Source organism: Chiloscyllium plagiosum, unplaced genomic scaffold (assembly GCF_037043375.1).
Source record: "Chiloscyllium plagiosum isolate Xiang-an unplaced genomic scaffold, Cpla_swu_hap1 HiC_scaffold_22, whole genome shotgun sequence".
NCBI classification, from domain to species: domain Eukaryota; kingdom Metazoa; phylum Chordata; class Chondrichthyes; order Orectolobiformes; family Hemiscylliidae; genus Chiloscyllium; species Chiloscyllium plagiosum.
In genome coordinates, this window is record NW_028270160.1 from 51,743,898 (window position 1) to 51,771,273 (window position 27,376).

The 27,376-nt window shown below is 42.1% G+C and overlaps 1 protein-coding gene across 2 annotated transcripts in view; it reads left to right on the plus strand.

Annotated features, from left to right (window-relative positions):
- The window catches only part of prkg1b (protein kinase cGMP-dependent 1b), a 750,557-nt gene that overhangs the window by 587,548 nt on the left and 135,633 nt on the right, over positions 1-27,376 (plus strand). For both annotated transcript variants that reach the window (XM_087999056.1, XM_087999057.1), the window contains exons 8-9: positions 6,443-6,508; positions 18,799-18,873. In XM_087999056.1, coding sequence (XP_087855182.1) covers positions 6,443-6,508; positions 18,799-18,873 — 141 coding nt within the window. The remainder of the gene's footprint in view (positions 1-6,442; positions 6,509-18,798; positions 18,874-27,376) is intronic.

Genomic DNA, 27,376 nt, shown 5'->3' on the forward strand with positions numbered 1-27,376 from the left:
TGGAATATTGATGCCTGAACTGTCATACAATTTTCTAATCGACATTGCAATAGCTACTGTTAGTTTCCATAGATCAATTCACCACTACAATGCAGTCCTGCATTCCAAGACATGTTGGCTCAGTTCTGCATGGAGTGAGAGCTATTACCAATGGTTATAGACTCCGGGTCATCACAGGCAGGTGACACTTGCTTCGTCCCAAGGATAATTTGTTGAGTAGACGCAGTGTTGTCTTGGGGACAAACGTGTTAATAAACAGGTGCAGAGGACTACAAGAGCCAAGTTAAAAGTATCCCGTGGCAGGGAAACAGTACTGTGCAAAAACAGTGTTGCGAGGGTTTATAATTGCTGATATAGATAGAAGCAGCAGCCTGGGTAAATGAAAGGCCCCCAGTGATGAGCGACAAACCAACATTTTGCATCGACGGTGTACTTTTCAAAATGCCCCGGTGGTATCGGGTTCTTGCCTTCCTCAGCAGTTGTAACTCCTGGTGTCCTGTTGCTTGTTGAACCTGGAGGTGCTCTGGACCCAGGCCAGACTCCTTCTAATGAATAGGATACTGCAGCTGGCTGTTTAAAAGCTGACAGAGTTTAATGTGGAGCCTAATGGAAGGAAACGATTTTCAAAGCAATATGAGCAATTCAGATACTGAAACAGAGTTCGAGAACAGTTCTTCAGAATACACTGATGAAGAAACAGATGGGGAGATATCCGAGTTAGTGAATTTATTTTCCTTAAAATGCATCTGTTTGGCTGAATTGTACCCTGTTGGTTTCTTCTTAGGAAAGTATTACTGAGTTTTAAATTAACTTTAGGTTTCTCACAATGTAAGTGCAGTTGCTAACTAAAGGGAATGAGAAGCCATTGAAATCAAATGTGTTGACAAATCAACCCAGAAACCACAAACCAACTAATGTAAGAGGGTAAATATTTTTGAGAAGATTCTAAAACTGATTTAAGTTCATCTGAGATGTCAACCATAATATTTGGCTCTCAGTGCAGTTCATTTGATTGTAAAATCATCTAATATCAACAAGACTTGCGTGTTAAATCATTAATGAGTGTTGGGACTGTAACAGCATATGAATTTAGGATTTGTTCATGTATTTATATTGTTCAAGCAATAACAATGTCCTGGATTAATGTGTTATGTTAACAGGGGATCTGTATTTATTATTGCATGTTTTAAATATTCTGTTTATCTAACAAAAAATACTGATTGGAAATTGTGGTTAACTGTGGGAAAGATATTGTTTATGAATTGTTTCTTAATAGCAACTAACTTGATCTCTTTCTGAAAGTTGCAAACTTTAATGGAAATGAAAGAGTATCTCTGCTGTAGGGACAAGCTCATCCAGCTCCGCCTACCCTCCCACCATAACAAAAGACACTGAAGTCATGTGGGCAGCTGTGTTTTTAAAGGGACACCATCATCACTATCAAAATGACTTCCTTGTAATGTAATTTCAGTTATTTTGGATTGGCTCAAAGAGCCATTTCTCACTATCTCTGTAATTGCTGTTTCTTTGACAATTGTGATCCATTTCAATTGGATCTCCATCGTTTTTAAGTGTTTGGAGAAAATTATTCTTAACAGCCTTGAAGTATCACACTTCTTGGACAGCCTGCAAAAAAATTCAGAGTTACACAGTCATGAGTTAAAGGAGATGATGTTTTTTTCAAGCAGAAAAATTTCAAGCAGAATGTTCAACCAGAGAACTAAGTTTTATTTCCCAACTTAGAAGGATGTGATAGAGTCTAGACTTATACAGCATGGAAATAGACCCTTCAGTCCAACTAGTCCATGCCGACTATAACCCCAAACTAAACTACTCTCACCTGCCTATGTTTGGCCCATAGCTCTCCTAACATTTTTTTATTCATGTACTCATCCAAATATCTTTTAAACTTGTAACTGTACCCACATCCATCACCTCCTCTGGAAGTTCATTCCACACACCAACCACTCTCTGTGTAAAAAAGTTGTCCTTCATATCTTTTTCAAATCTTTCTCCTCTCACCTTAAAAATATGTCCCCTAGTCTTGAAAGTCCCCAAAAAGGAAAATACACCCGACATTCATGATATCCATGCCCCTCATGGTTTTATAAACCTCGATAAGGTCACCCCTCAACTCCGATGCTCCAGTGGAAAAAAGTCCCAGCATGCCTAGCCTCTCCTGATAACTCAAACCCTTCAATCCTGGCAACACCCTGGTAAATCTTTTCTGAACCCTCTCCGGTTTAATAAGATCCTTCCTAAGTTGGGTCACGTAGAACTGCACAGAAAACTCCAGAAGAGGCCTCACCCAATGTCCTGTATAATCTTAACATGCCATCCCAACTTTAACAATCCTGAGCGCAGTAATAGTTACACAAACATATAGTTTAAAATAATCAGTTGGGCTGCCACTGATTTATACTTTCCAGAAACAACATACATTCATTTTCAGGAAACAATTTGCAAACAATCTGAATATGTTCACATCTTGTGCTTCTTTTGAATCATCTTGGAACTGAGGGAGCTTAAGAAAACAATTAAACACAGAGCAATTAAGTGGTGCTATATGGTGTTTTGAGAACTGAGTATGCCAATGAGCCAAGAACCAGAATGACATTACAGGACCACGAGGGTGAAACAGCAGCATGGCGTTATCAATTTATTTCTTAAGTTAACCTGGTTGTGATTTTTCAAGTCAATTGAACCTGTGTTGCTTGCCTACCCAATATGAGAGGCAATTCTGTGTCAAGGAAATAAACATGAAAATACAACAGGTTTAAGTCTCTATATGGATTGGTAGTTAAACTGGCATTGAGCAGCTATGTCTAAGGTCGTGGCCAGTAATGGGTTCGAAACTCTTCAAGTTGACCTTGTTCTGTGACTCACATCATACTCCTCCCTTATTGTGCAGTTTATTCTGATTTACAAGTTACAGATACTGTATATATGTACCCCTTGTTTTCTCCGCATCCCCTCAGTGTCCTAATGACCTCTTCCTTTCAGATATCCTAGAAAAACCACCTAGCCAGGCAAAAGTGGAAGAGAGGGAGTTGTTAAAGAAAGCTGTCATTCACATTTGCAGCTGCCAGTTCAAATACTGACACTGTATGGGACATTAGAGGAGAGCTTGGAACTGGGATTCACATCTGGCAAGACTTTGTATGTAGGTGTGCCCTGTGGTCAGGGCAGGGGCAAGGTTAGCAGAGACTGTAGAAGTTGGCATTAATTCTGGTACAGAGACCTCAGATCAACACTTCAGTAATGCAGCCTCAGAAAAAGGCTCATAGGTCAACATGCTAAAATGCTTGATGCATTGAGAAAAACTTTGTGAAAGTCAAAGGCCCACTCAAGGACCTTGGCAGAGCCTGGCACCACCTCTGCATGGGGATTGTGCAGGTGCCCAAACTCCCAGCTTGGGGGAATGCCATCCAACTCTGTAAGAAGGCTTGCCAACCTGACTGTGCCACCGGAAGTCTCAGTTCCGCCTGAGGAGAAGGTATCCTCAGGAGTGCTGCAATGGAGTGCTGCTCAAAGTGAAATTGAGGCTGCTGTGGAATGGAAGCGTCTGTTGGCTCTGATAGTATTCCAATAATCAGTGCTCCTGAACAGGACTGGGATTGATTCGGCACCAGCCTAGGTGAATGAGAGCAGCTCCATGGAACAAACCCACTGTCATCCCTTAGTTGGAAAGCACTCATCTTCCTCATGGTTCCACTCCATTCATGCCCCTGCCATTAGGTGTCAGCCAACCAGCCCAGTCTGCTACCACCTCTGTGCCAAGTGGATGCAAACCAACCTCAGGCCTTCTAATGCCACAGCTGTTTGAGGGCATCCTGTGCCATTATCTGCAGTCTTCCCATCTGTCACACTGGTCCCTGCAGATATCTGCAACATAAACTCATAGAGTCATACAGCACAGAAAAGATCCTTTGATCCAACCAGTCCATGCTGAACATAATCTCAAACTAAACTAGCCTCATCTGCTTGTCACTGGCCCATATCCCTCTAAACCTTTCCTCTTTATGTACTTATCCAAATGTGTTTTAAACATGGTAACTATACCCATATCCACCACTTCTTCAAGGAGTTCATTCCACACACGAACCACCCTCTTTGTAAATAATTCGCCCCTCATGTCTGTTTTGAATCTCTCTACTCTCCCCTTAAAAATGTGCCCCCTCGTCTTGAAATCACCCATCCTAGGGAAAGGATAACTACCATTAACCCTATCTATACGCCTCATTAATTTATAAACTTCTGTAAGGTTGTCTCCCTCCTCCCAAGCTCCAGTAAAAGCTCCAGCTTATCTAGCTTTTCTTTATAACTCCAACCATCCATACCAAACAACATCTGGGTAATTGTCTTCTGAATCCTCTCCATCTTAATAATACCCTTCCTATAACTGGGTGACCAGAACTGGATACAGTCTTCCAGAAGAGGCCTCACCAGTAAAATCACAACATGGCATCCCAACTCCCGTACTCAAAAGACTGAGCAATGAAGGCAAATGTGCAAAATGCTTTTTTAACCACTTTGTCTATATGTAATGCAAACTTCAAAGTGAGTAAATTAAACAAAACTCTAACTACATGTCAGATGTTGCGATGGCCAGAGAGAAGCAGTTAGCAACCCAACTGCCAGTAACTGATGAATCTTTAACTCTGCTGCTGGTGGAGGGTCCTTTTAACCTCTGAGCACATGCAAAATTAGGAAAGGATGTAGCTGGAGCGTTGAGTTCTAAAAAGGCTCATATCAGTGTTGCGCACGATTGATCTTACGATATGCTCGTTCCGTGTACTCTTGTGGGGACTTGCTGTGCAAGTAAAAGACCTTACTGTCATGTCACCCTGACATAACTCACTCGACCAGTTTGCTGAGATGCCATTTTGGAACTTCAGGGTACTCATAACACAGTCAACAGACGGGCACTTCTGCACCCAGTTTCCTACCTTCCTGATCTTCCAAATTCTGGAGGAATGCAGCAAAATACGAAGGTGGACATTAGAAGATCAGAAGTGAAAGTGAGAAGGTCAGGACTTTGGAAAAGGCAGCCAATCAGAGTTGCCAATCTTTCAGTCTAGTCACATTGAGTATAATCATAAAACATGATATAGAAAACATTGATTGACAGGTAAAATGATTCCATTACGAGGACATCTTTAACTTCCATGGAAAGTTTGTGAAAGTTCCTTCCAATCTCCCACCCAGTATAAGTGAGACGTGACAGATGACTGGTAGTTAGGAGAAGAATGTTGGGTAGCAGAAAGCCCAGCCACTGAGGCCCAATACGCTAACAATGCATAGATCCAAACTGCTCGAGTGACTATGTGTGGAGATAAAAGTATTTTTATGAATAAAGCTAATTTGTGAAATGAATAAAAAATGGTCATAAGAGTGGGAAGTGAGTGGACTTTGAGATTGTGGTGTACTCCTTGTCCTTCTCCCATCTGAAACATTAAAAAATTGAGGACACCTTCCTATTGTGCCTCTTCCAATCCTCACTGCATTTCCAGGCAGATTGGCACACTGTGGGATCCTGAGCTGTTTTCCTCACTCGGGCATCTGGAGAACATACCAAACTTGGCCAACTGGCATCATTCCAGTCTGTTCAGTATATCTAAGCAAGATCCTGCCAGTTTTGTTGCGTCTGTCCATCACCTGCCCAGGAAAGTAGGTTAAAATGCATCAACAGTGACAGAGTGATCTGAGGGCAACTTTAACAGCTTGCCTGTCTGGTTTCCACTGGCAAGCATGGCTCACGTTACCCTGACTTAATGGAAAGAGAAGAATGGCTTTAACTTTCCAGTGACACTTCACAGATGCGGTCTGTCTATATTTATTTTCTTTTACAAACAGAGAGCAGCAAATGCAATAAATCAAATCCTACCTAAAATTAAATCAAAGCCTTTTGTAAGTGTGGTATTGTTGCCATCTTTACAGAGCTTTTCAGCAGTTCTGAGTCTGATGTTCTGATGCTCCTCTACCTCTGGTTACCACTCAGTATATACTGCTTGGTGTTCTTTCTGTGTAAAGGTTACGTAAAATAAGACAGATCTGATGTCCACCAGGTTCCCTGCCAAGTGTTGAAGTTTAGAGTTACCCTAAGCCGTTTGGCGGAAAGTATAGAGGGGATGTCAGAAGCAGGTTCTTTACACAGAGAGTTGTGGGAGCATGGAATGTGTTGCCAGCAGCAGTTGTGGAAGCGAGGTCATTGGGGATATTTAAGAGACTGCTGGACATGCATATGGTCACAGAAAATTGAGGGTTCGTACATTAGGTTTACCTGATATGAGGATCAATGGTCGGCACAATATTGTGGGCTGAAGGGCCTGTTCTGTGCTGTACTGTTCTATGTTCAATGTTCTATATTGCCTGTACTGTTAACAAACCTGAGTGATGTGTATAGACTTCATTTACACTCTACCCCTGTTTTCTTTTACAGAGAGGATGTGAGGACGGCTAATGTGATCGCAGCTGAAACAGTGACCTGTCTGGTGATTGATAGAGAGTAAGTACAACCAATCTTATCATTTCCACATTAATGTGAATCATGGCCTGTGTTGTTGCATAAGGCAGTTAGTACCTGTAAGGGTTGTATGACAATATAAGGTAAACTCCTTCCACCAGGATGTTGGCGGGCTCTTGTGGTGTGGTGATAGTGCCCCTTCCTCTGAGCCAGGAGATCCAAGTTCAAGCCTCACTTGCTCCAAAGGTGTGTAATAACATCTCCGAAAAGGTTGTTAAAAAATAATTATCAAGGACTGTTCTTGGGGGAAGTTAACCAATTCTGTGTCTGTGACCATGTTAGTACGAGAGATTACTTCAGTAGCAGTGATGTGTGCATTGAGTCTGATAGTTTTACAAGAGATTATCTTGTTTCTCAGCTGTGGTTCAAATACTATGAATTAGTAAGTAGCAAACCTTTCATGTTTTCAAGATTGAGCCATCTTCTGCTGAAGAGTGGTGAGGATATTCTTCCCACCTTGGTATCAGTAACTTGGACAATACAAATAAGGATTAGGGCCAGTGAGTCTACCCAATGCATTTCAAATCGTTCAATTGAACATGACCACATTAGATAACATGTTGACAGTGAGGTGTGGTGGTGGAGTGGCAAACATGTTATTGTTAATCTATAAGACTTCATAGTTACATAGTAATAGCTCAATGCATTACTTCACCTCAAAGGTCAAATGACAGTGGCAAGCATTCATTCACAGCTACAAAGATAGTTCTATTGGGATACGTCTTGCCAGATAAATAGGGCAGTGCAGTGATGGAGGGCAATCATTATTGGAATGAAATTGGTTGGGTTCCACAATAGAAATGGCACCTGCATTGGTCAGGTGACCACTGAGCTGGTGTAGGTTGACTCGGAGGTGTGGCTGGCCATTACATACCATGAGGATTGTAGTTCTATCAGTCTTAACCTTCCTAGAAGCATTGCTGATGATTAACTATAACGATTGCAAATGCAGAAAATAAAGCTTTTACCAACTTGCTGGACAGTCATCGTGGGTGTTCATTCATCAATTTTGACATTTCGCTCTCTGTGTAGAATTGGATTTGCAATTTCATGGAGTCATTGTTAAATTTCAAAGATGTTGAAGATAACCTGAAGTAAAAGAACACATAAAATTTCAATTTGAGCCACCTAATCTCAACAGAATGATGTGTGACATATGATTCAACAGTAAATTGGACTAATTTAGGTCATTCCAAGAAATCCTGTTAATTGTTTCCTTGCTGTCACAATTTGGTCTTATTTCCTTTCTTCATAACACTTTAACAAAATAAGTTCTATGTTTGGATGTTGTGTTTAAAAGTGATTTCTTGATCGCTTTAAAAACAAAGTGTCAGCTCACTGGCTTTGAGTATCCATTTGGGTGAATTTGAGTGAACAGACTTGTGGAACTCACTCCTGGAACAGTGAAGAGTCAATATCCTAGCCTGGGGTTAACCAAATTCATTTCGTTCATGTTCGAATGTAGACTTGTGCAACTTCCATTCCAAATGGGAAATAGATCATGGATCAATGAACATGAAAGAAGACCACTGGGCCCATCAATACCAACACTTTGAAAGAGTTTTCCATTTGCTGCCACTCTCTCTTGCTCTTTCCCCATATTTTCTGCAAGTTTTTTTCAGGAAATAATCCAGTTGCTTTGTGAAAGTTAATGTTGAATGTCCACCATCCTGTCAGCAAAATTATAACTTGCTGCAGGGAACAGCCTCCTCATCTTCTGTACATTTCTTTTGACAATTATTTTCAGCCCATGTTCTCTGATAATGAACCTCTTTGCCAGTGTTAATCTTCACCAAACCTACTTGATCAAAGCTCTTCATAAGTTTGAACGTCTCAATCAAACCTTCCTCCAATCATCACAGAATGATCACAGCTAATCTCATCATTTCCCACTGAGACCCTTCACCCATGTTAATATTCTAGTCAATCTCCACTGCACCTTTTCTAAGGCCTTGATGTTTTCATGGAGTACGTCATCTATGCATGGATCCTGGGCAGAGAAAAAAGACAATATTAATGGTGGGACAGAGAAGTGGGACAGAGCAATAGCGGAGAACTTAGGTTCAGTAAAGACTGCAAGGTGAGGGTTTGAGGCTGGCATTCTGGAAGTGGAAATTCAGAAAAGTGAGAGTCATCAGCTTAGCAGTTTGAAGCGATCTGAAAGAACTGGAATTCAGAGAGCAAGTGTCAGCATGGATGAGTTAGACCGAAAGGTCTGTTTCTGTGCTGTACATCTCTATAACTCTAAGTGAATCAACCCCTATAAAGAGTGGAGCACATGGTTTAGTTAATCCCAGTTCTCCAGGGCAGATATTCGATTCAGCTAAGTAATCTATTTGCATGTGAAATGAGACATCTGGCCTCATGTTACCAAGCCAGGCTACCTTTGGAAAGATTGACGAAGTGCACTTGTGAAAGGCACAATGCAAAGTTCAGATCACAAGGGAGGCTTATTGTTACACCCTGGGTTATGTAATTGTATTGTTAGATTTGGGACTACACTCTTCAACATCAGATCCAGACCTTTTTTGGGAGTGACCAGCACAAGTATTGGGAAAGGATATTTTCAGCACACTTGATATGTATAAGCCTTGAACTCTTCCAGAAGCTTCCTGCTTGTGGGTAAGATATACTGTGACAGACAATAATGCAGAAGAGAAACGTACTACCCAGTGAGCCTCCCTCAGCCTACCATGAGTGTGCCATATAACATTGCAATGTCACTGCAGAAGGAAACTAGATGTCCCCCAAATTCAAGGTTCTTCACTTTCAGAAGTGGTCAGGTCAAAGTGTGCTCTGTGTGGTTCTGAAATCTCCTCTGGTCTGTATCCTTTATGCTACATGTAACCTTTTTGCTCTGTAACCTTTTCTGGTCTGTGACCTGTTGTTGGTGTAATTTGAACCTGTAATTTAACAGCAGATTATGAGGCCTCTGTTTGCCCTTCCTATTGAATCCCTGGCTTTACGAGATATCTATTACAGCCTCATTGACTGTGTGAGCTTGATAGAATGGGAAGCACATCAGAAAATCTATGTCCTACCTACAGTTCCCACATGAGTGACCAATGATGCTAGTGCTTTTTTTTGGCTTCATAAGATTGTTGTTTTCAACATCATGTTTTTTGTTTGTATATAAATGAAACCAATTTGTTTATTTTCCCTTTTTCTGCCTCACATAGTCCTTGTTTGCAGCCTCCCTGATCCAGTGTGCACATCATAACATATGTATGTACAAATAGATTCAAGAACAGCTTCTTCCCCAGACTTCTGAACAGATCTCTCAAGTTTTAAATTTAATATTGATCTCACTCTCTGTGCACCTTCTCTGCAGCTGTAACATTGTATTCCTCGCTGTGTTCTATTAACTTCATGAACATTGTATGGTATGATTTACCTGTACTGCACGCAAAATAAAACTTTTCATTGTCGCTAGGTACATGTGACAAAAAATCAAGTCAAATCAAATCAAGTGAAATCACTGATAGTGTCCTCGGTGTGTTCTTCTATTCTAAGAGTCTCTGCCAGCGCAGACCACTCCTACTCACCTAATACTCATTCACCCAAGTAACTCTGGGATTCAGAGCAAAAATCCTGACATATTTTTCCAGTGTGGCCTGTGGATTCTGAGGTCAACTTGGTTTTCTGAACCTAGAGGGAGAGAGGGAGTGCGAGAGAGAGACTGGAGATGTGGGTGGTGGTGAGGAGATTAAGGAAATGTAGGCAAATGTGTTGGAAGGAACTAATAAGTAGAAAATAAACACTCAGTATGAAGGAGATAGTTCAGCGATAGGAGCTGTAAAAACTATAAAATCTATGTGTAATCCTCTTTCTGTTAGACATTTTTTACATACTGTGTACACTAGCTCATAAATTTCCTTTCACCAAAATCAAACACAAACTCAAAAGTGACAATTCCCTTCAGTTACTGTGGTTACCTGTTAGTGTACATATATAATTTAACAGGTGTTAGTGTAGGACAGGGAAGTACTGTTGCGTTAATCTTTGCCATGAGCAAATATTTCTAAATTTCAATCTTCAACTTTTCCTCTCAGCCATTTTATTTCTTTTACCCGTTGCATCATTTTTGGTTTAAAGAATGATCACCACGAATCTCAGTCAGGAAAATATCTTGGGATGATCAAGGCTAAATCAGACAGGCTGGTGGATAATTCCAGAGTCTCTGGGTGGCTGGATTTTCCCATTCTAAATCAGAGCAGTTTGGAGGCAGGATGGGAACGAAATTACTCTGATCACCTTTTGAGTTGGCCAGCTGCCTCCATTCTGGAATCTGTAATGTTCCTGGGGATGGAGCGATGCTGGGGGTGCGTGTGGAAAATAAAAGTATCTCATGCTGTTCATCAGGCACATTGTTGAGGTCGTGATGAACTCAGCTTCAGAGTTCATTTTTTTCCGGACAGGACATCTTTAATAACTCTCAAAAGCTGATCAACACCAGTCTGGTGGAAGCAGAACAGTGGCACACTGCAATGTTATTATTGACTAAGGATAAAATTACAGTGGAAGTGTGACTAACAAAGGGACAGCATGGTGGCTCAGTGGTTAGCACTGCTGCCTCACACCGGCAGGAACCTGGGTTCGATTCCAGCCATGGGTGACATTCTGTGTGGAGTTTGCACATTCTCCCCAAGTCTGAGTGGGTTTCCTCTGGGTGCTACAGTTTCCTCCTACAATCCAAAGATGTGCAGGTCAGGTGAATTGCCCATAGTGTTCAGGGATGCGTAGGTTAGGTGCATTAGTCTAGGGTAAATGTAGGGGAATGGGTCTGGGTGGGTACTCTTCGGAGGATCAATGTGGACTTGTAGGGTCAAATGGCCTGTTTCCACACTGTAGAGAATCTAATCTTTTTTAAAAAAAACTGAGGAACAATGAAACTTCAATAGAATCAAGCTTTCCCGTATACTAAAGAAGTTCTGACAACAGGTCACTGGACTCAAAATGTTAACTCTGCTTTCTCCCTGCAGATGTTGCCAGAACTGCTGAGTTTTTCCAGCAGTTTCTGTTTTGTTTCCCTACACTTCCAGTTCTCCATTTACCTCGGACAATTTGAAGACGATGGTCCTCTCGTGGTTTTTTAAGACTATGCACAGGCACCAATCACAGCAATGGCTGCCAATTCAGGCCAGAACATGGCCTACTTCTCCTTCATACTGCTCCTCAGATCAACGAGAAAGACTAATAAATGGCACTTACTGATCCTATTTACCTTCTAAATTGAGCTTCATTAAGATCAGTATGTTAACTTGCAAATAATACAGCTTTACTAACTTTTTTTCTTTCTGGGAGATAATAATTGGACAGTAAACCCTTCTCTGGGGTCATTAAGACCCCAATCCCATGAAAATTTTGCTTTGTTTCAGGATGGCGATGGAGGGTTGGAAGCCATGTAGGATCCGACCCAACTTGAAATGAAGAAACAGTTTCACTCTTGGGGGAATCTCCCACAATCTGATTTTACATTCCATGCAGGGTTACAGGGATAGGATAGGGTAGGGGGGACCTGGGTGGAGTGCTCTTTGGACGATCGGTATGGACTTGATGGGTCGAATGGCCTGCTTCCTCACTGTAGGGTTTCTATTCTATTGGTCCTTGCTAAAATACATTGGAGAATAACATTGGGTGGGCTGTAAAACTCACGATGCAACTGATGTCTTCAGTTTCTTGAATGTTCATGAACTACCTACAATGATGGCCACTCAGCGCGCTCTCACTCTGACCTTTTTAACTGTACACTCTGTGAGAGTGTCACGGATCACTGTTAATTGTCAGGGAACAAATAATTGGATAAAACAAGTGGTTCCACCTGCTGATCACTTCAAACTGACTCATCTTGCTGCATTGGGATTCTGAGAGACTTATTCACTCTTTTTAAATAAATTGGCACAATGTTATGATGCAGGATTGTAACCAGAGAGCAGAACTCTGACCTTTCTCAGTAGATTACATGCTTGGTCAGGTCTGGCTCAACTGTAGCAGCGAGCAGCATAAATGCAGAAATAAAACAGGTAAAATGGAAATCAGAATTAAATATTATCTGTGACATGTTTTAATGCTGAACTGTGAGGCTTGAATCTAATGTACAAGTCTGATACTGGATAGACCAAGTCCGAAATAATCACGTGCAAAACACTTCTGCATTTGAGATCAGGGAGGCTAACTCATTAGTTTAAGTGAATCAGACAATGGTTATTCCACATGTTGAACAAATGCCTCCTCTTTGCAAGAGAACTGAGCTCTCTTCATTCTCCAACCCTCTCCTGCAGGCATAGAAATATATTTCCCTTCAGGTGGTTCTCCATTTTTTTTGAGGACCCAGATTAAATCTCCCTCCCCTCACTTTCAGACAGCAGATTTCAAAAAGTCTCTCTTGTGTTGCGCTTTGCAAATCACCATGAAGCCTTGACCTCTGGTTTTTAACCTTTACATGAATAGGAATGGTATCTCCCCATTTATGCTGTCCAAACTCTTCAAACAAAAATGAGTCCCTCACGCCCCTTCAGCTTGCTCAGCAATTTAATAAGATTTTGGTATCAAATCCACATTGCTTCTTCCCAAGATAATCTTTGCTATAGTCAAGAATATGTTTACCCCTAGAACATGTTTACCCTCCTTCGACTGATTGAACCCTTCCACTGACACCCTCCTTCGACTGACTGAACTGGTCCTAACCCTGAACAACTTCTCTTTCCAATCCTCCCACTTCCTCCAAACCAAAGGAGTAGCCATGGGCACCCGCAGGGACCCCAGCTTTGCCTGCCTCTTCATAGGATATGTGGAACAGTCCATCTTCCGCAGCTACACTGGCACCACCCCCCACCTTTTCCTCCGCTACATCGATGACTGTATCGGCGCTGCCTCGTGCTCCCACGAGGAGGTTGAACAGTTCATCCACTTTACCAACACCTTCCACCCTGACCTCAAATTTACCTGGACCGTCTCAGACTCCTCCCTCCCCTTCCGAGACCTCTCCATTTCTATTTCGGGTGACCAAATCAACATGGACATTTACTATAAACCGACCGACTCCCACAGCTACCTAGACTACACCTCCTCCCACCCTGCCCCCTGTAAAAATGCCATCCCATATTCCCAATTCCTTCATCTCTGCCGCATCTGCTCCCAGGAGGACCAGTTCCAATACCGTACAACCCAGATGGCCTCCTTCTTCAAAGACCGCAATTTCCCCCTAGACATGATCGACGATGCTCTCCACCGCATCTCCTCCACTTCCCGCTCCTCCGCCCTTGAGCCCCGCCCCTCCAATCGCCACCAGGACAGAACCCCACTGGTCCTCACCTAACACCCCACAAACCTCCATAATACATTATATCATCTGTCATCATTTCCGCTACCTCCAAACGGACCCCACCACCAGGGATATATTTCGCTCCCCTCCCCTATCAGCATTCCGAAAAGACCACTCTCTCCGTTACTCCCTCGTCAGGTCCAAACCCCCCACCAACCCAATCTCCACTCGTGGCACCTACCCCTGCAACCGCAAGAAATGCAAAACTTGCGCCCACACCTCCCCCCTTACTTCCCTCCAAGGCCCCAAGGGATCCTTCCATATCCGCCACAAATTCACCTGCACCTCCACACACATCATTTACTGCATCCACTGCACCCGATGTGGCCTCCTCTATATTGGGGAGACAGGCCACCTACTTGCGGAACGTTTCAGAGAACACCTCTGGGACACCCGGATCTCAGGCGATTGACTGTGTGGAGTTTGCACATCCTCCCCGTGTCTGCGTGGGTTTCCTCCAGGTGCTCCGGTTTCCTCCCACAGTCCAAAGATGTGCAGGTCAGGTGAATTGACCATGCTAAATTGTCCGTAGTGTTAGGTAAGGGGTAAATGTAGAGGTATGGATGGTTTGCGCTTCGGCGGGTCGGTGTGGACTTGTTGGGCTGAAGGGCCTGTTTCCACACTGTAAAGTAATCTAAATCTAATCTAAACCAAGGAGAAAGTGAGGTCTGCAGATGCTGGAGATCAAAGTTGAAACTTTATTGCTGGAACAGCACAGCAGGTCAGGCAGCATCCAGGGAACAGGAGATTCGACGTTTCGGGCACAGGCCCTTCTTCAGGAATGGGGTAAACATTCCTGAAGAAGGGCCTGTGCCCGAAACGTCGAATCTCCTGTTCCCTGGATGCTGCCTGACCTGCTGTGCTGTTCCAGCAATAAAGTTTCAACACTAATCTAAACCAACCCAACCGATCCGTGGCTCAACACTTCAACTCCCCTTCCCACTCCACCAAGGACATGCAGGTCCTTGGACTCCTCCATGGCCAGACCAGAGTAACATGACGGCTGGAGGAAGAGCACCTCATTCTCCGCCTAGGAACCCTCCAACCACAAAGAATGAATTCAGATTTCTCCAGTTTCCTCATTTCCCCTCCCCCTACCTTGTCTTAGTCCCAACCCTCGAACTCAGCACCACCTTCCTAACCTGCAATCTTCTTCCTGACCTCTCCGCCCCCACACCCACTCCGGCCTATCAGCCTCACCTTAACCTCCTTCCACTTATCGCATTTCCAATGCCCCTCCCCCAAGTTCCTCCTCCCTACCTTTTATCTTAGCCTGCTGGGCACACTTTCCTCATTCCTGAAGAAGGGCTCATGCCCGAAACGTCGATTCTCTTGCTCCTTGGATGCTGCCTGACCTGGTGCACTTTTCCAGCAACACATTTTCAGCCCTAGAACATAGAACAATATAGCACAGAACAGGGCCTTCAGCCCACGATGTTACCCCTGGCCTAACAATATTCAGTGGCTCCATCTCTACCACTTTGTGGTGAAGAGAGTTTCAAAGACCTGATCCTCTGAGGAAAATAAAGGTTTCCTTCATTTCCTACTTAACAGATCATAATAACTCCTTTTTTACTTGGTAACTTGCTGCTGTCTAGTGAGAATCTTGCCATGCCACTTGTGAAAAGTGTAAAAGATGGAGTAAGATGCTCCTGATACTGATATGGGCCTCATTAGAATCTTGTCTCATTCTCTCCCACGTCTTACCATAGCCCATGTCATTCAGAAATTATTCAGATTCTGCACATTCAATTTTAATTTGAATCATTTTCTTAGTACCCGTCCTCTGGTGATTGTAATTATTTTAAATACCTCACTCCCTTTCTTTGTGATTCACAATTTTATTTGGAATGTTATTTGGGTTTGTTACTGTAAAGATATACAAAATATATATTATATTCATCTGCCATTGTCCTATTTTCCATTATTAATTCCCCAGACACACTCTCTCTGTGGCAACTTTTTGTTTTGAATACCGACAGAAACTCTTACTATCTGATTTTATATTTCTAGCTAGCTTTCTTACATCTGTCCCTCATTTCTCTTTTAGTCTGTCTGAAACTGTTCTTTGTATTCTGTCCAATCTTCTAACCTGTCATTCATCCCTTTGGAATTATATGCTTCAGTCATTAAGGTTCAGACTCTAGTATGCTTTTAAACCCTTTCCCAAACATCTTTGCTACTCTCAGTCATTTGAGCACGTATACCCTGGTCTCTGTGCTCATACATCCTGTTTAGAATTAAATCCTTTATTTTATATTAGCACTTTTAATTATTTCTCCGAAAATGTATCACATTGCACTTCTCTGTATTAGAGTGCATCAACCATGTGTCTGTTATTCCACGTGTCTGCCTGTATGTCCTCCTGAAAGCTGTCACTTCTCCAGCACTCCCCACCATCACATCGCATAATGCTATTAAGTTCTCTGTCATCTGTTTAACTTGGAATTGTTTAACTTGAAATGAAGCTATCCTTTAACTGATCGTACCGTGCTGTATATGAGCAAATGGAGATGACTAGCACTTGTAGAGAACTGCAACATTATTTCTTGGTCATAATTTACATTCCAGAGGTCAGTCATCAAATGGGACAACAAATCTCAGAGAGAGATGCTGGTGCAATCTAGAAGCTGAGGTGAAAGAGAGGAAAATGCTGAGTAAATTCAACTCTTTTTAAGACTGAAAAATATAAGGTTTCGAAGAGGCTTGAGAGATTGATTTCTTGCGATAAGGGGCCAATCATTTCTGACGGAAATGGGAGACATTTCTTCACTCTGAGGATTGTGAATCTTTGGAGTTCTCTAGCCCTGAGGGTTGCAAATGCTCCATTATTTAGCACGTTCAAGGCTGAGGTCAATAGATTTTAGATCACCTTGGGGAATCAAAGTTATTAGGAGCAATTTGCAAAGTCAGTCTTTGCTACATTTGGAATAATGCGATCACTCCTCAGTTATGATGAGACAAAGTCTCAAGTTAGTTTTAAAGTGCCATTCATTGTGAACCACTGTGGTGGTTTCCTACCACATGGGGGTCCCTCAGTGTGCCATTCAAATCCAGTTAACAGGTCATTAACGTCACCTTTGTTAGAAACAAAATTCAATAAAATTTAGACGAGACCACCAAAGCTGGAAACAAGACAATTTATTCTACGATCTTGCAAGAAAGGACCCCAATTGCAGAGAGCAATTGAAGTAATGATTATTCAAGCTATTACACAGTTATACTTTTGAGCTACGTGAGGTCACCTCTTCTGATCCCTACATTACCCAATCTTTCTTACTATTTCGCCTCTGCCCACCTATGCTCCACGCCCATTGCCCCCTTCTTTCCAAGTTGGCAATTTTGTCCCTTGCACGTGCTGTCATAAGACTAAGCTTTTATCTTGATGCTCCCTTTGTAACTTCTTTCATTATCCATAGGTACATTCCATTCTTGTACATACATCTTAACAATGTACCTTTTTCGTGCTTCGCTTATATGTTTCAGTAATCTTAGCTTTTTGCTGAAACTGTTGTTTTAAACATTATGGTAAAAGGAATTATTTTCTTTAATAAATCTACATTAAAGTTAGTACTTAATTATCCATAATTATGCACTGAAAAGTAGAGATACTCTTCCCTAAATACTCGCAGAGTTAATAGTTCTCTTGCTGTACCCCTTTTCTGTATGCTTTTTCTATATCTGCAAAAACAACATTTTTCCCCATTTCTAACACCTTGGGCAATGTTTTAGATCCTGAAGGCTTTTGGATCTTCAAATCCCCAAGCCAAATGGGGCCCATTGTTCCATCGTTTGCAATTTTTGTTTCTTTTTTCAACAAGTAAATAGAGTCCTACCAATTCTATAATTGCTCCAAGGAGGTCTGGTGACATGGTGACTGACTCTTAGTCCCTCCTTCCCTCTTCTCACTGAATATGCGTCCCTCTAAGGCTTTCATTGCTTTATCCCGTGCCTCCATTCCCAGGTAAATAATTCAACAGGTTTAATTGGAAGCACACTAGCTTTCGGAGCGACGCTCCTTCATCAGGTGATAGCCAACACACCGGCATCGCCAAATCAGGTAAATAATGTATGACATTGCATTAGTATGGAAGATCTTGACTTCAGTCCACTGGGACCTCCCCATGTCTGTAGGATCCTTCATTAGACTTGTTGATGGTACACGTACAGGCTCAAAGCCTGAGAGCTAGCAGGCAGGTTGGACAGCATATCTTGCATTGTGAAAACATTGTGAAAATCATAAATTAGAGTCATAGAGATGTACAGCTTTTCCTAGACGACCAGATTTCCTCACCTAATCTAGTCACCTTTGCTAGCACTTGGTCCGTATCCCTCTAAATCCTTCCTATTCATAAAAACCCTCAAGATATTAAAGTTGAATGTATTGTACACATGTGCTTTTGAGAGCGCCTGGCCATTAAATGTGACAGGTAAAAGGTATTATATTCCTGCTGTTTACTTTGCCCAGATTGATTTGCTTCCTTAAATAAAACAAAGATTTGCGATACTGTAGATCAGAAACAAAGCTAGAAATTGCTGGAGAAATTCAGTAGGTCTGTCAGCATCTGTGGGGAGAAAGCAGAGTTAATCTTTAAAGTCCAGTGACTCTTAACCAGAACTGATGGCTGCTAAGAAAAGGTGTGGCTGAAGACCAGCTTTGGGTGTTGGCAGCGAGTGGATAAATGGAGGCAGAGCCCAGAGCGAGTGTGATGTGAACAGGGTCAAGCTCATCTTCGGCATAAATACCACATTTTCCTAGCTGCTATCAGTTCTGCTGAAGAGCCACCGGACTCAAAATATTAACTCTGCTTTCTTCCTACAGACTCTGCCAGATCTGCTGAGTTTCATCAGCAGTTTTTGTTTTTGTGACTTGCGACTTTCCTTCTTTTGTTTTGCATTGTTTAATAAGTGTGTGGATTTGCTGAAAGCTGTATTCTGACTTCTACAGCTCATTCAAGCACCTGATCGGAGGCCTGGAAGATGTTTCCAACAAAGCCTATGAAGATGCTGAAGCTAAAGCTAAGTATGTCCGTCATGTATCTCCTTGAACTGTATCTTTGTCAATCCTGCCCTCTGCAGCTGGTGGTTAAACATCAAGTCCTTAGTCTGGAGAAAAATCCCTTTTGTTTCCATGTGATTAACTTGCAAAACCTTTGAACATGATGTCGATTTCATTGTAGAAATCACATTTTGTTTTTGTTCATTCATTGGATATAGGCATCTCTGGCTCGGCCAACGTTTATTGCCTATCCCTAATTGCCCAGAGGGCAGTTAAAAGTCAACCACATTGCTGTGGGTCTAAAGTCACATGTAAGCCAGACCAAATAAAGATGGCAGATTTCTTTCCCTGAAGGATATTAGTGAACCAGGTGAGTGTTTCTCATATTCGACAATAGTTTCCTGATCATCACTAGAGTCTTAATTCCAGAGTCAAAAAGTATGGCACTGGATCTGATCTTTGACTCTGATCTCCCGTCCTCACTTTCCCCTCCTTAATTCCAGATTCTTTATTGAATTCAAATTCCACTATCCACCACAGCAGGATTTGAGCCCACATCCCCAGAACATTAGCTGAGTTTCTGGATTGATAATCTAGCAATTTTACCAGTAGGCCATTGCTTCCCATTAACATGTGAACGTATTAATAGAAAAAGAAAATGCCCAAAATTCTGTGCCGTTACCATCTAGAAAAGTCCACTTCTAAAGTACTGACATGATGTGAACCCCACCGAATTCAGTGTGCAATATATACATAGAATCACCCAGTACAAAAGGAGGTCATTCAAACCATTGTGCTTGTGCTGTCCCTTCCCAAATAATTCCATTCTCCTGCTTAGCACCCATTGCTCTGCAAATGCGTTTCTTTAAAGAACACACACTTAGTACTGTGTTGAAATATATTAATGAATCTGCTCCAGTAACGTTTCAGGTATTTCTTTTGTTTTTTTGTTAAATGGTGAGGTTTTTTTTCTAGCATCAGCATTGGTACATTTGTGACTATAACTCGTTTCATGTTTCAGTAATGGAATTGGGTTTGCCCATTCAGCCAGCAGAATGAATTAGGGATAGAAGGAGCTAGTTACTATCAATAAATGATCTGATTTACACTTGAGCTGGTTCATTTTGTTTACCTTCTCACATTTTAGTTTAACATGTTTCTGGTCAGCTGATGTTGCCTCTTGCTGTTGTAATTGTGTGTGCAACCCAATGTTTCCTGTCTCAACTTGTATAATATGCCATGAATGAGCTAATCCAATCTTAACCAGGCTATGATGATATTTTTAAAATCAGTCGAACATGCACATTGGTTAGTTCTGTCAGTATCTCCAAAAATGCTATGAACAGTGGATTTGTTATACAGAATATTTCATCCAGTACAAAGACAGTAGGCAAAAAGCCTTTGACACAGATTATAATAGAGATAACAATTTAAGGTAATAATGTAGAAAACATCTTGTGATGAGGACAAAGCTCAACATAAGACAGGCTAGGGTTGATAATGCTTAAATTAGCATTAGCCCTTTTTAAGGAAAGTCAAGGTCATCTCAAAGGGTACTGGGCCTCGGTTATCTAAAAGATTGAAACATAGAAAAAAGGTGCAGGAGTGGGCCATTCGGCCCTTCGAGCCTGCACCACCATTCAATATGATCATGGCTGATCATGCAATCTCAGTATCAAATTCCCACCTTCCTCCATACCCTTTGATCCCTTTAGCTGCAAGGGCCACATCCAGCACCCTCTTGTATATATCTGCTGAACTGGCCCCAACAGAATCCTGTGGGATAGAATTCCACAGGTTTACAACTCTGAGTGAAGACATTCTCCCTCACCTCAGTCCCAAATGGCTTACCCCTTATTCTTGGACTATGTCCCCTTGTTCTGGACTTCCCCCAACATTAGGAACATTCTTCCTGCTTCTAGCCTGTCCAGTCCCATCAGGATTTTATGTTTTTATGAGATCGCCTTCCCCCCCATCCCCCCAACCATTCTTCTAAATTCCAGCAAACACAAGCCCAGTTGATCCAGTCTTTCCTCATGTCAGTCCAGCCATCCTGGGAATCAGTCTGGTGTACCTTCGCTAGGCTCCCTCAATAGGAAGAATATCCTTCCTCAGACGAGGAGACCAAAACTGTCTGCAAGCTAGCGATTCACCAAGGCCCTGTATAACTGCTGCAAAACTCCAATCCTCTCGCTATGAAGGAGAGCATGTCATTAGCTTTCCTCACCACCTGCATGCCAACCTTCAGCAACTGTTCCACCATGACACTCAGGTCTCGTTGCACCTCTCCTTTTCTAAACTGCCACTATTTAGATAACAATTTATCTTCCTGTTTTTGTGGCCAAAGTGAATTAGCTCACATTTATCCACATTATATTATATTTGCCAAATAATTGCCCACTCAGCCAATCTCTCCAAGTCACCCTGCAGCCTCTTAGCAACCTCCTCAGAGCACACACTGCCACCCAGCTAAGTGTCATCTGCAAATTCAGAGATATGCCATTCAATTGCTCAGTCCAACTTGTTAATGCATATTGTGAACCACCTTGGATCCCCGCACTGAACCCTGCATCACCCAGTTCTTTACTGCCTGCCACTCTGAAAAGGACCCAACTCTCTGCTTCCTGTTTGCCAACCAGTTCTCTGTCCATGTCAAGGCATTACCTTGAATACCATGAGCTTTAATTTTCCTTTCTAATCGCTTGTATGGAACCTTGTCAAAAGCCTTTTGAAAGTCCAGATACTGATTGCAGATGACTGCAGGCCAATGCATACTCACAATGATGAGGTGGCTCAATTTTTGTTAGGTTAAAGATATTGAGAGATCTGGAGAAAAGGCAGGTACTTGGAGTTGCGGAACAGCTTAGTTCTGAGCTGATCGAATGATACAGCAGGATTGAAGACTGAATGATTTACTCCTTTTCTTATGAGGTTAGTCGTCACTTAACTAACTTAATGCATTTTCAATATCTGTAGCATACCTGGAGTTGAGACTCTTTGGTTTGCAAAGCTGATGTGCTCCAGGTTATCTTTGCTGGCAATGAAGTTCATGTGATTTTAAATTAAATTAACTTCATGCAGCTCCAGTACTTCAGGCTTTGTCCTGCAGTACCATTGAATCACCATAGATGGCATTGTTCTGTTTTGTTGAGGTAGTAGCATTGGCTGGTACAACACCAACTTACATTTGCATAGTGCTTGAACATTGTAAAACGATCCAAAGAAGTACAGGGCACGTAAGATTTGACCATAATCACTGAACAGAAATGGAGGTAAAAGCTTTATTTCAGAAGGTTGTAGGATGTTGGGAAAAGGAAGGGGCAAAACCATGGAGGGCTTTGAAGACTGCATACACAGAAAGTGATAGACAGATTAAACAATCCCACAAGCAACGGATATAATCTAAGCTCTGCAGTCCTGTCACATCCAGTCGTGAATGGGAATGGACAATTAAACAACTCAATGGAGGAGAAGGCCTAACAAATTTCCACAAACATGCTCATTGATGGAAGAGCCCAGCACATCAGTGCAAAAGATAAGGCTGAAGCTTTTGCTGTAATCGTCATCCACTTGTGCGAAGTGATTGATCCATTTCAGCCTCCTCCAGTTGACCCCAGCATCACACATGCTTGTCCTCAACTAATTCGATTCACTCCACGTGATTTCAAGAAATGGTTGGAAGCACTGGATACTGCAAATGCGATCGGCCCGGACACCATTCTGACCGTAGTACTGAAGACTTGTCTCCAGAATTTACCACTTATCCATGTCACGACATTACCCCGAATACCATGAGTTTTAATTTTCCTTTCTAATTGTTTATGTGGAACCTTGTCAAAAGCCTTTAGAAAGTCCAGATACTGATTGCAGATGACTACAGACCAATGCATTCTCGCAATGATGAGATGGCTCAATTTTCATTAGCCAAGCTGTTCCAGTACAGTTATAACACTGGCATCTACCCAACAATGTGGAAAATTGTCGAGGGTGTAATGCTAGAAAAGCACAGCAGGTCAGGCAGCATCCAAGGAGCAGGAGAATCGATGTTTCAGACATAAGCCCTTCATCAGGAATTGGGAAAATTGTGGAAAATTGCCCAAGTATGTCCTGTACATAAAAAGCAGGATTAATCCAATTACCGCCCCATCAGTCTACTCTCGATTATTAGTAAAGTGATAGACAGTGTGATCAACAGTGCTATTAAGCAGAGATGGAAATGTGTTGCTGGAAAAGCGCAGCAGGTCAGGCAGCATCTAGGGAACAGGAGAATCGACGTTTCGGGCATTAGCCCTTCTTCAGGAATGAAGAAGGGCTAATGCCCGAAACGTCGATTCTCCTGTTCCCTGGATGCTGCCTGACCTGCTGCGCTTTTCCAGCAACACATTTCCATCTCTGATCTCCAGCATCTGCAGACCTCACTTTCTCCGTGCTATTAAGCAGGTCCTGCTCAGTGATGCCCGGTTTGGGTTCTGCCAGGACCATTGCCCACGACATCAAGAACACATTTGGCTGAGTGTGGCATCAAAGAGCCCCAGCATATCTCAAGTTAATGTAAATCAGAGTAAAACTCTTTTTGGTTGGAGTCATACCTGGCACAAAGGAAGATGGTTGTTGTTCAGTCATCTCTGCAAGAGTTCCTCAGGTTACTATCCTAGGCCCAACCATCTTCAACTGCTTCATCAATGACTTCCCCACCATCATTATGGTCAGTTGTGAGGATGTGCTCCAATGATTGCGCAATATTCAGCACCATTTGCGACTCCTCAGATACTAAAGTAGTCCATGCCCGAATGCAACAAGACCTGGTTAGTATACAGGTTTGGACTGACCAGTAACATTCACATCACACAAGTGCCAGGCAATGAACAACTCCAACAAGAGAGAATCACGAATCAGCCCTTAAGTTTCATTTTCATAAGTAAAATTTAATCCTACTCTATTAACATCTTTGAGGTTACCGTTGATCAGAAACTGCACTGGACTGATTACCTAAATACTGTGACGACATGAACAGGTTCAGAGACTAGGAATGCAGAATCTAATGACTGACTTTCCAAATCCTGTCTGCCATTTACAAGACACAGGTCAGGAACATGTAATGAGAATATTCTCCACTTGCCTAGATGAGTGCAGCTCCAACAATTCCCAAGAATCTCAACAACATCCAGCCCAAAGCAGTCTGTTTAATTGGCATAACATCCACAAACATTTACTCCCTCCGCCTCAGATACTTGGTAGCAGGACTGTGTGACATCTATAAAATGCACTGCCCAAGTTCATCAGGCTTCCTAAAGGGTACTTTACAATCCCATGACCATTATCATCTAAAAAGACAAGACCAGCAGATACATGTGAACACTACAACTTGCAAGTTTCATGCCAGGCAGGTCTCTATCCTGACTTGGATATATTTTGCTCTTCTTCACTGTTGCTGAGTTAAAAGCATGAACTCCTTCCTTAATGACTATTTACACCAAATGGACTGCAGTGGCTCTCGAGAGCAAATAATCACCACCTTTGAAAGTGAAATTAGGGATGGGCAATTAATGCTAGAAGCCCCATCCCATGAATGAACTCGGAAAGCCAAATATATCTCATTGTATTTGTTTAATAACCCAGTCTCTCTCACTGTCTGTTGAACAACCCAATCTCTCTCACTCTTGTCTGTTTAATAGCCCATTCGGCCTCACTGACTGTTTAACAACCCAATCTTACTTGCTTTATCTGTTTAATAATTCAGTCTCTCTCACTGTATTTGTTTAACAATGCAGGCTATCTGAATATATCTGCTAATAACCCAGGCTATCTCAATATGCATCTACAGAATATATAGTCCCTCACTGTACAGAGTCCGTTGTCTAATTACCCATTGTAATGATGATTTGTCTGTGCAGTCTTACATACCAGAAGCTATTCTCAACAAATGTGGAACTTTAACCAGTTTGAGATGGCAACCTGCCAAAGATGTGCAGGTCAGGTAAACTGGGCATGTTAAATTGTCGATTATGTTAGGTACGTTAGTCAGAGGGAAATGGAGCTGGGTGGGTTACTCTTCGAAGGGTCGGTGTGGACTGGTTGGGCTGAAGGGCCTGTTTCCACACTGTAGGGAATCTAATCTAATACTTTAGCCAGAGTGGCAAATACTGAGAACCATATACAGTAGTGCACTTAGTTAAAACAAGAGAATGAGACAAGATGGCATTGAAATTTAATACTGAATACAAGTTTATTATTTCTCTCTCAACTGGACAGACACTTTAAAAATTGAATATGGTGGCTTTTCACTTTAGGACCTTGGGAAATACCATTATCAATCCTTGGTCAAGCCTGACATGCATGTTAAAGCTTAAACTATGATCTACACCTGTGGTAACCAGGAATTACCACTGTACCGCTCCCATTTCACTATAACTTCAACCCAAGTTATTATTCATCTTCTAACTCCAAGAAACTTCTTGGCTTTCCCAACCCACAACAATATTCCTGACCTGTCTTGTAGTTTTCCATTTCCTACACTGGGATTTCTTGATATCCTCAATAGTAAGATGATATCGCGGGCTATTTTTGTAGTGTATGGGCTCACACCTAATAAGAACTGGATTGAGACAGCCAAAAATAATTGCAGCTAATAGTTTAGCTCTTAATCATTCCCTCTTTGATGAAAACATTGCTTACTATTTTTTTCAGATGAATGTCTATGATGAGTATACATGATTTCTCAAAGATACCTGAGTCAGGTCAATAAGTGTTTCTGCGGTTGGGTCTTGAAATGCAAGGGACATGAAATGATGCATTCAAATTTATCTCAGGATATTCACGCTATCAAAAATTTAGCTTCCCTTTGCAATGTTTACCATGGCACATGACATCGCTGTTCTTGACTTGTTGTCAATAACTGTTAGGTAGTCTCATGCTGTAAACAGCTGAAACTTAGTTGCGTTCATGAAGAGATGCTGTCCAGCCCGGCCCAGGTTGGATGATCTGGGTCAGTCAAAATGATAATGGTGATTATTATAACCATTGCTGTTTGAGTGGCAGCAGACAGGAACAATGCAGTGGTTGGACATAATAAGAAGAAATCTGAGCTGGATCTATTTACATGTAATGTTCCACTTTGTATCATGTCCTCATTAGGCAAATCAGTGTTGTTTTAGCCTGGCCACAGATATCTTCCTCCAGAATAATCTTTGCCAGCACCACTAAGTTTTTGCAAAAAGTGTTGCAACTCTGCAGCCAAAATGTGTAATAATTCTCAAAATCTAAAATTAGTGTTATGAGTTAGCTATCCTCCAGTGTCACAGCCAGAATCTGGGGCAGTGTATTCAGAAAAAGAGGCTGAATATTTTCAGCAACAAACATTTCACCCCTGTGGCGGAACTTGAAAGGCACAAGCCCACGTCAACAGCTGCTAGGACTATGGGATGATGTCTTAATGGCAGCAACCAATTAGCAGCTCATTGCTAGGATTAATTGTTTACATGAGGATCATGTCCCAACAGAGGGTCGGCAGCTCAACAGCGCCACTTACACATGCTGGTCATTGCAGATGCTGCAAGAAGAGACTGGAGGCAACCTGCATGCTGAGACACTGTGGAAGACCAGGTACATTTATTTTAACCAGCTGGAGCTAAGAGGCAGATCCTGACTATCAGGGCAGTAGGTGGGTAGGGGTCATAATGTGGCAGAAATGCCATTGAAGTGGAGAAAGGGGTGAGGGGGTGAGCTGGCATGATGGTGGCTGTTCCTTTAGTGTCACTGGATCAAAATCATAAAATCCGTACTGCGCGGGAAAAGGCCATAATTTCATGATCATCAGACTCTTAATTCCAATTTTTATTCAATTCAATTTAAACCATCTGCCTTAGAGAGATTTGAACCCAGGTCCCCAGAACATATCCTGGGACTCTGTATTAATAGTCTAGTGATAATATCTCCATGTCATTGCAAGTGTGATGGTGATTGGCCTGTGGGCACAACGTTTGCTCATTTCTCCATATCTTGATGTCTTGCATTTTTCTCGAGTTTCTTGAATTTACAACTTCAAAGAGCGAGATGATGAAGGAGTGGAATACCTGAGGTGGGTTCCTGTTATTTTCCTTGTATTTCCCTAAAGGATCTTGTTCCTGAAGGATGCTCTACCTGTAAACAGCTGATGTCCCTCTAGGCTCTCACTCTTCCAAGATCAACACTGAAAACTTGTTGGTTCTGCTGTTGGCTGTAACTCATACTCTGAGTATGGAGCCCTTAGCTGGGATCTGGGGCCAATCACAAAAGGATAAGGTACCCTTGGACAGCCTTCCTATTTTGTTTTGCAAATAATGTGCGACCCTTTATATCCATCTGAGCAGACAACAGCTTCTCCCATAATGCAGCACTCTCTCACTAATCCCGATGTATTTATCTGCTCTTTGTGATTATTAGCTGGCCATTCTCTACTTCAGTCTCTCAAACCGCTTACACTGTAACTCCAGTCTGGTGCATGTCTTTGAAATGTCTTTCTCTTGCATCAAGACTTCACAAAATACTT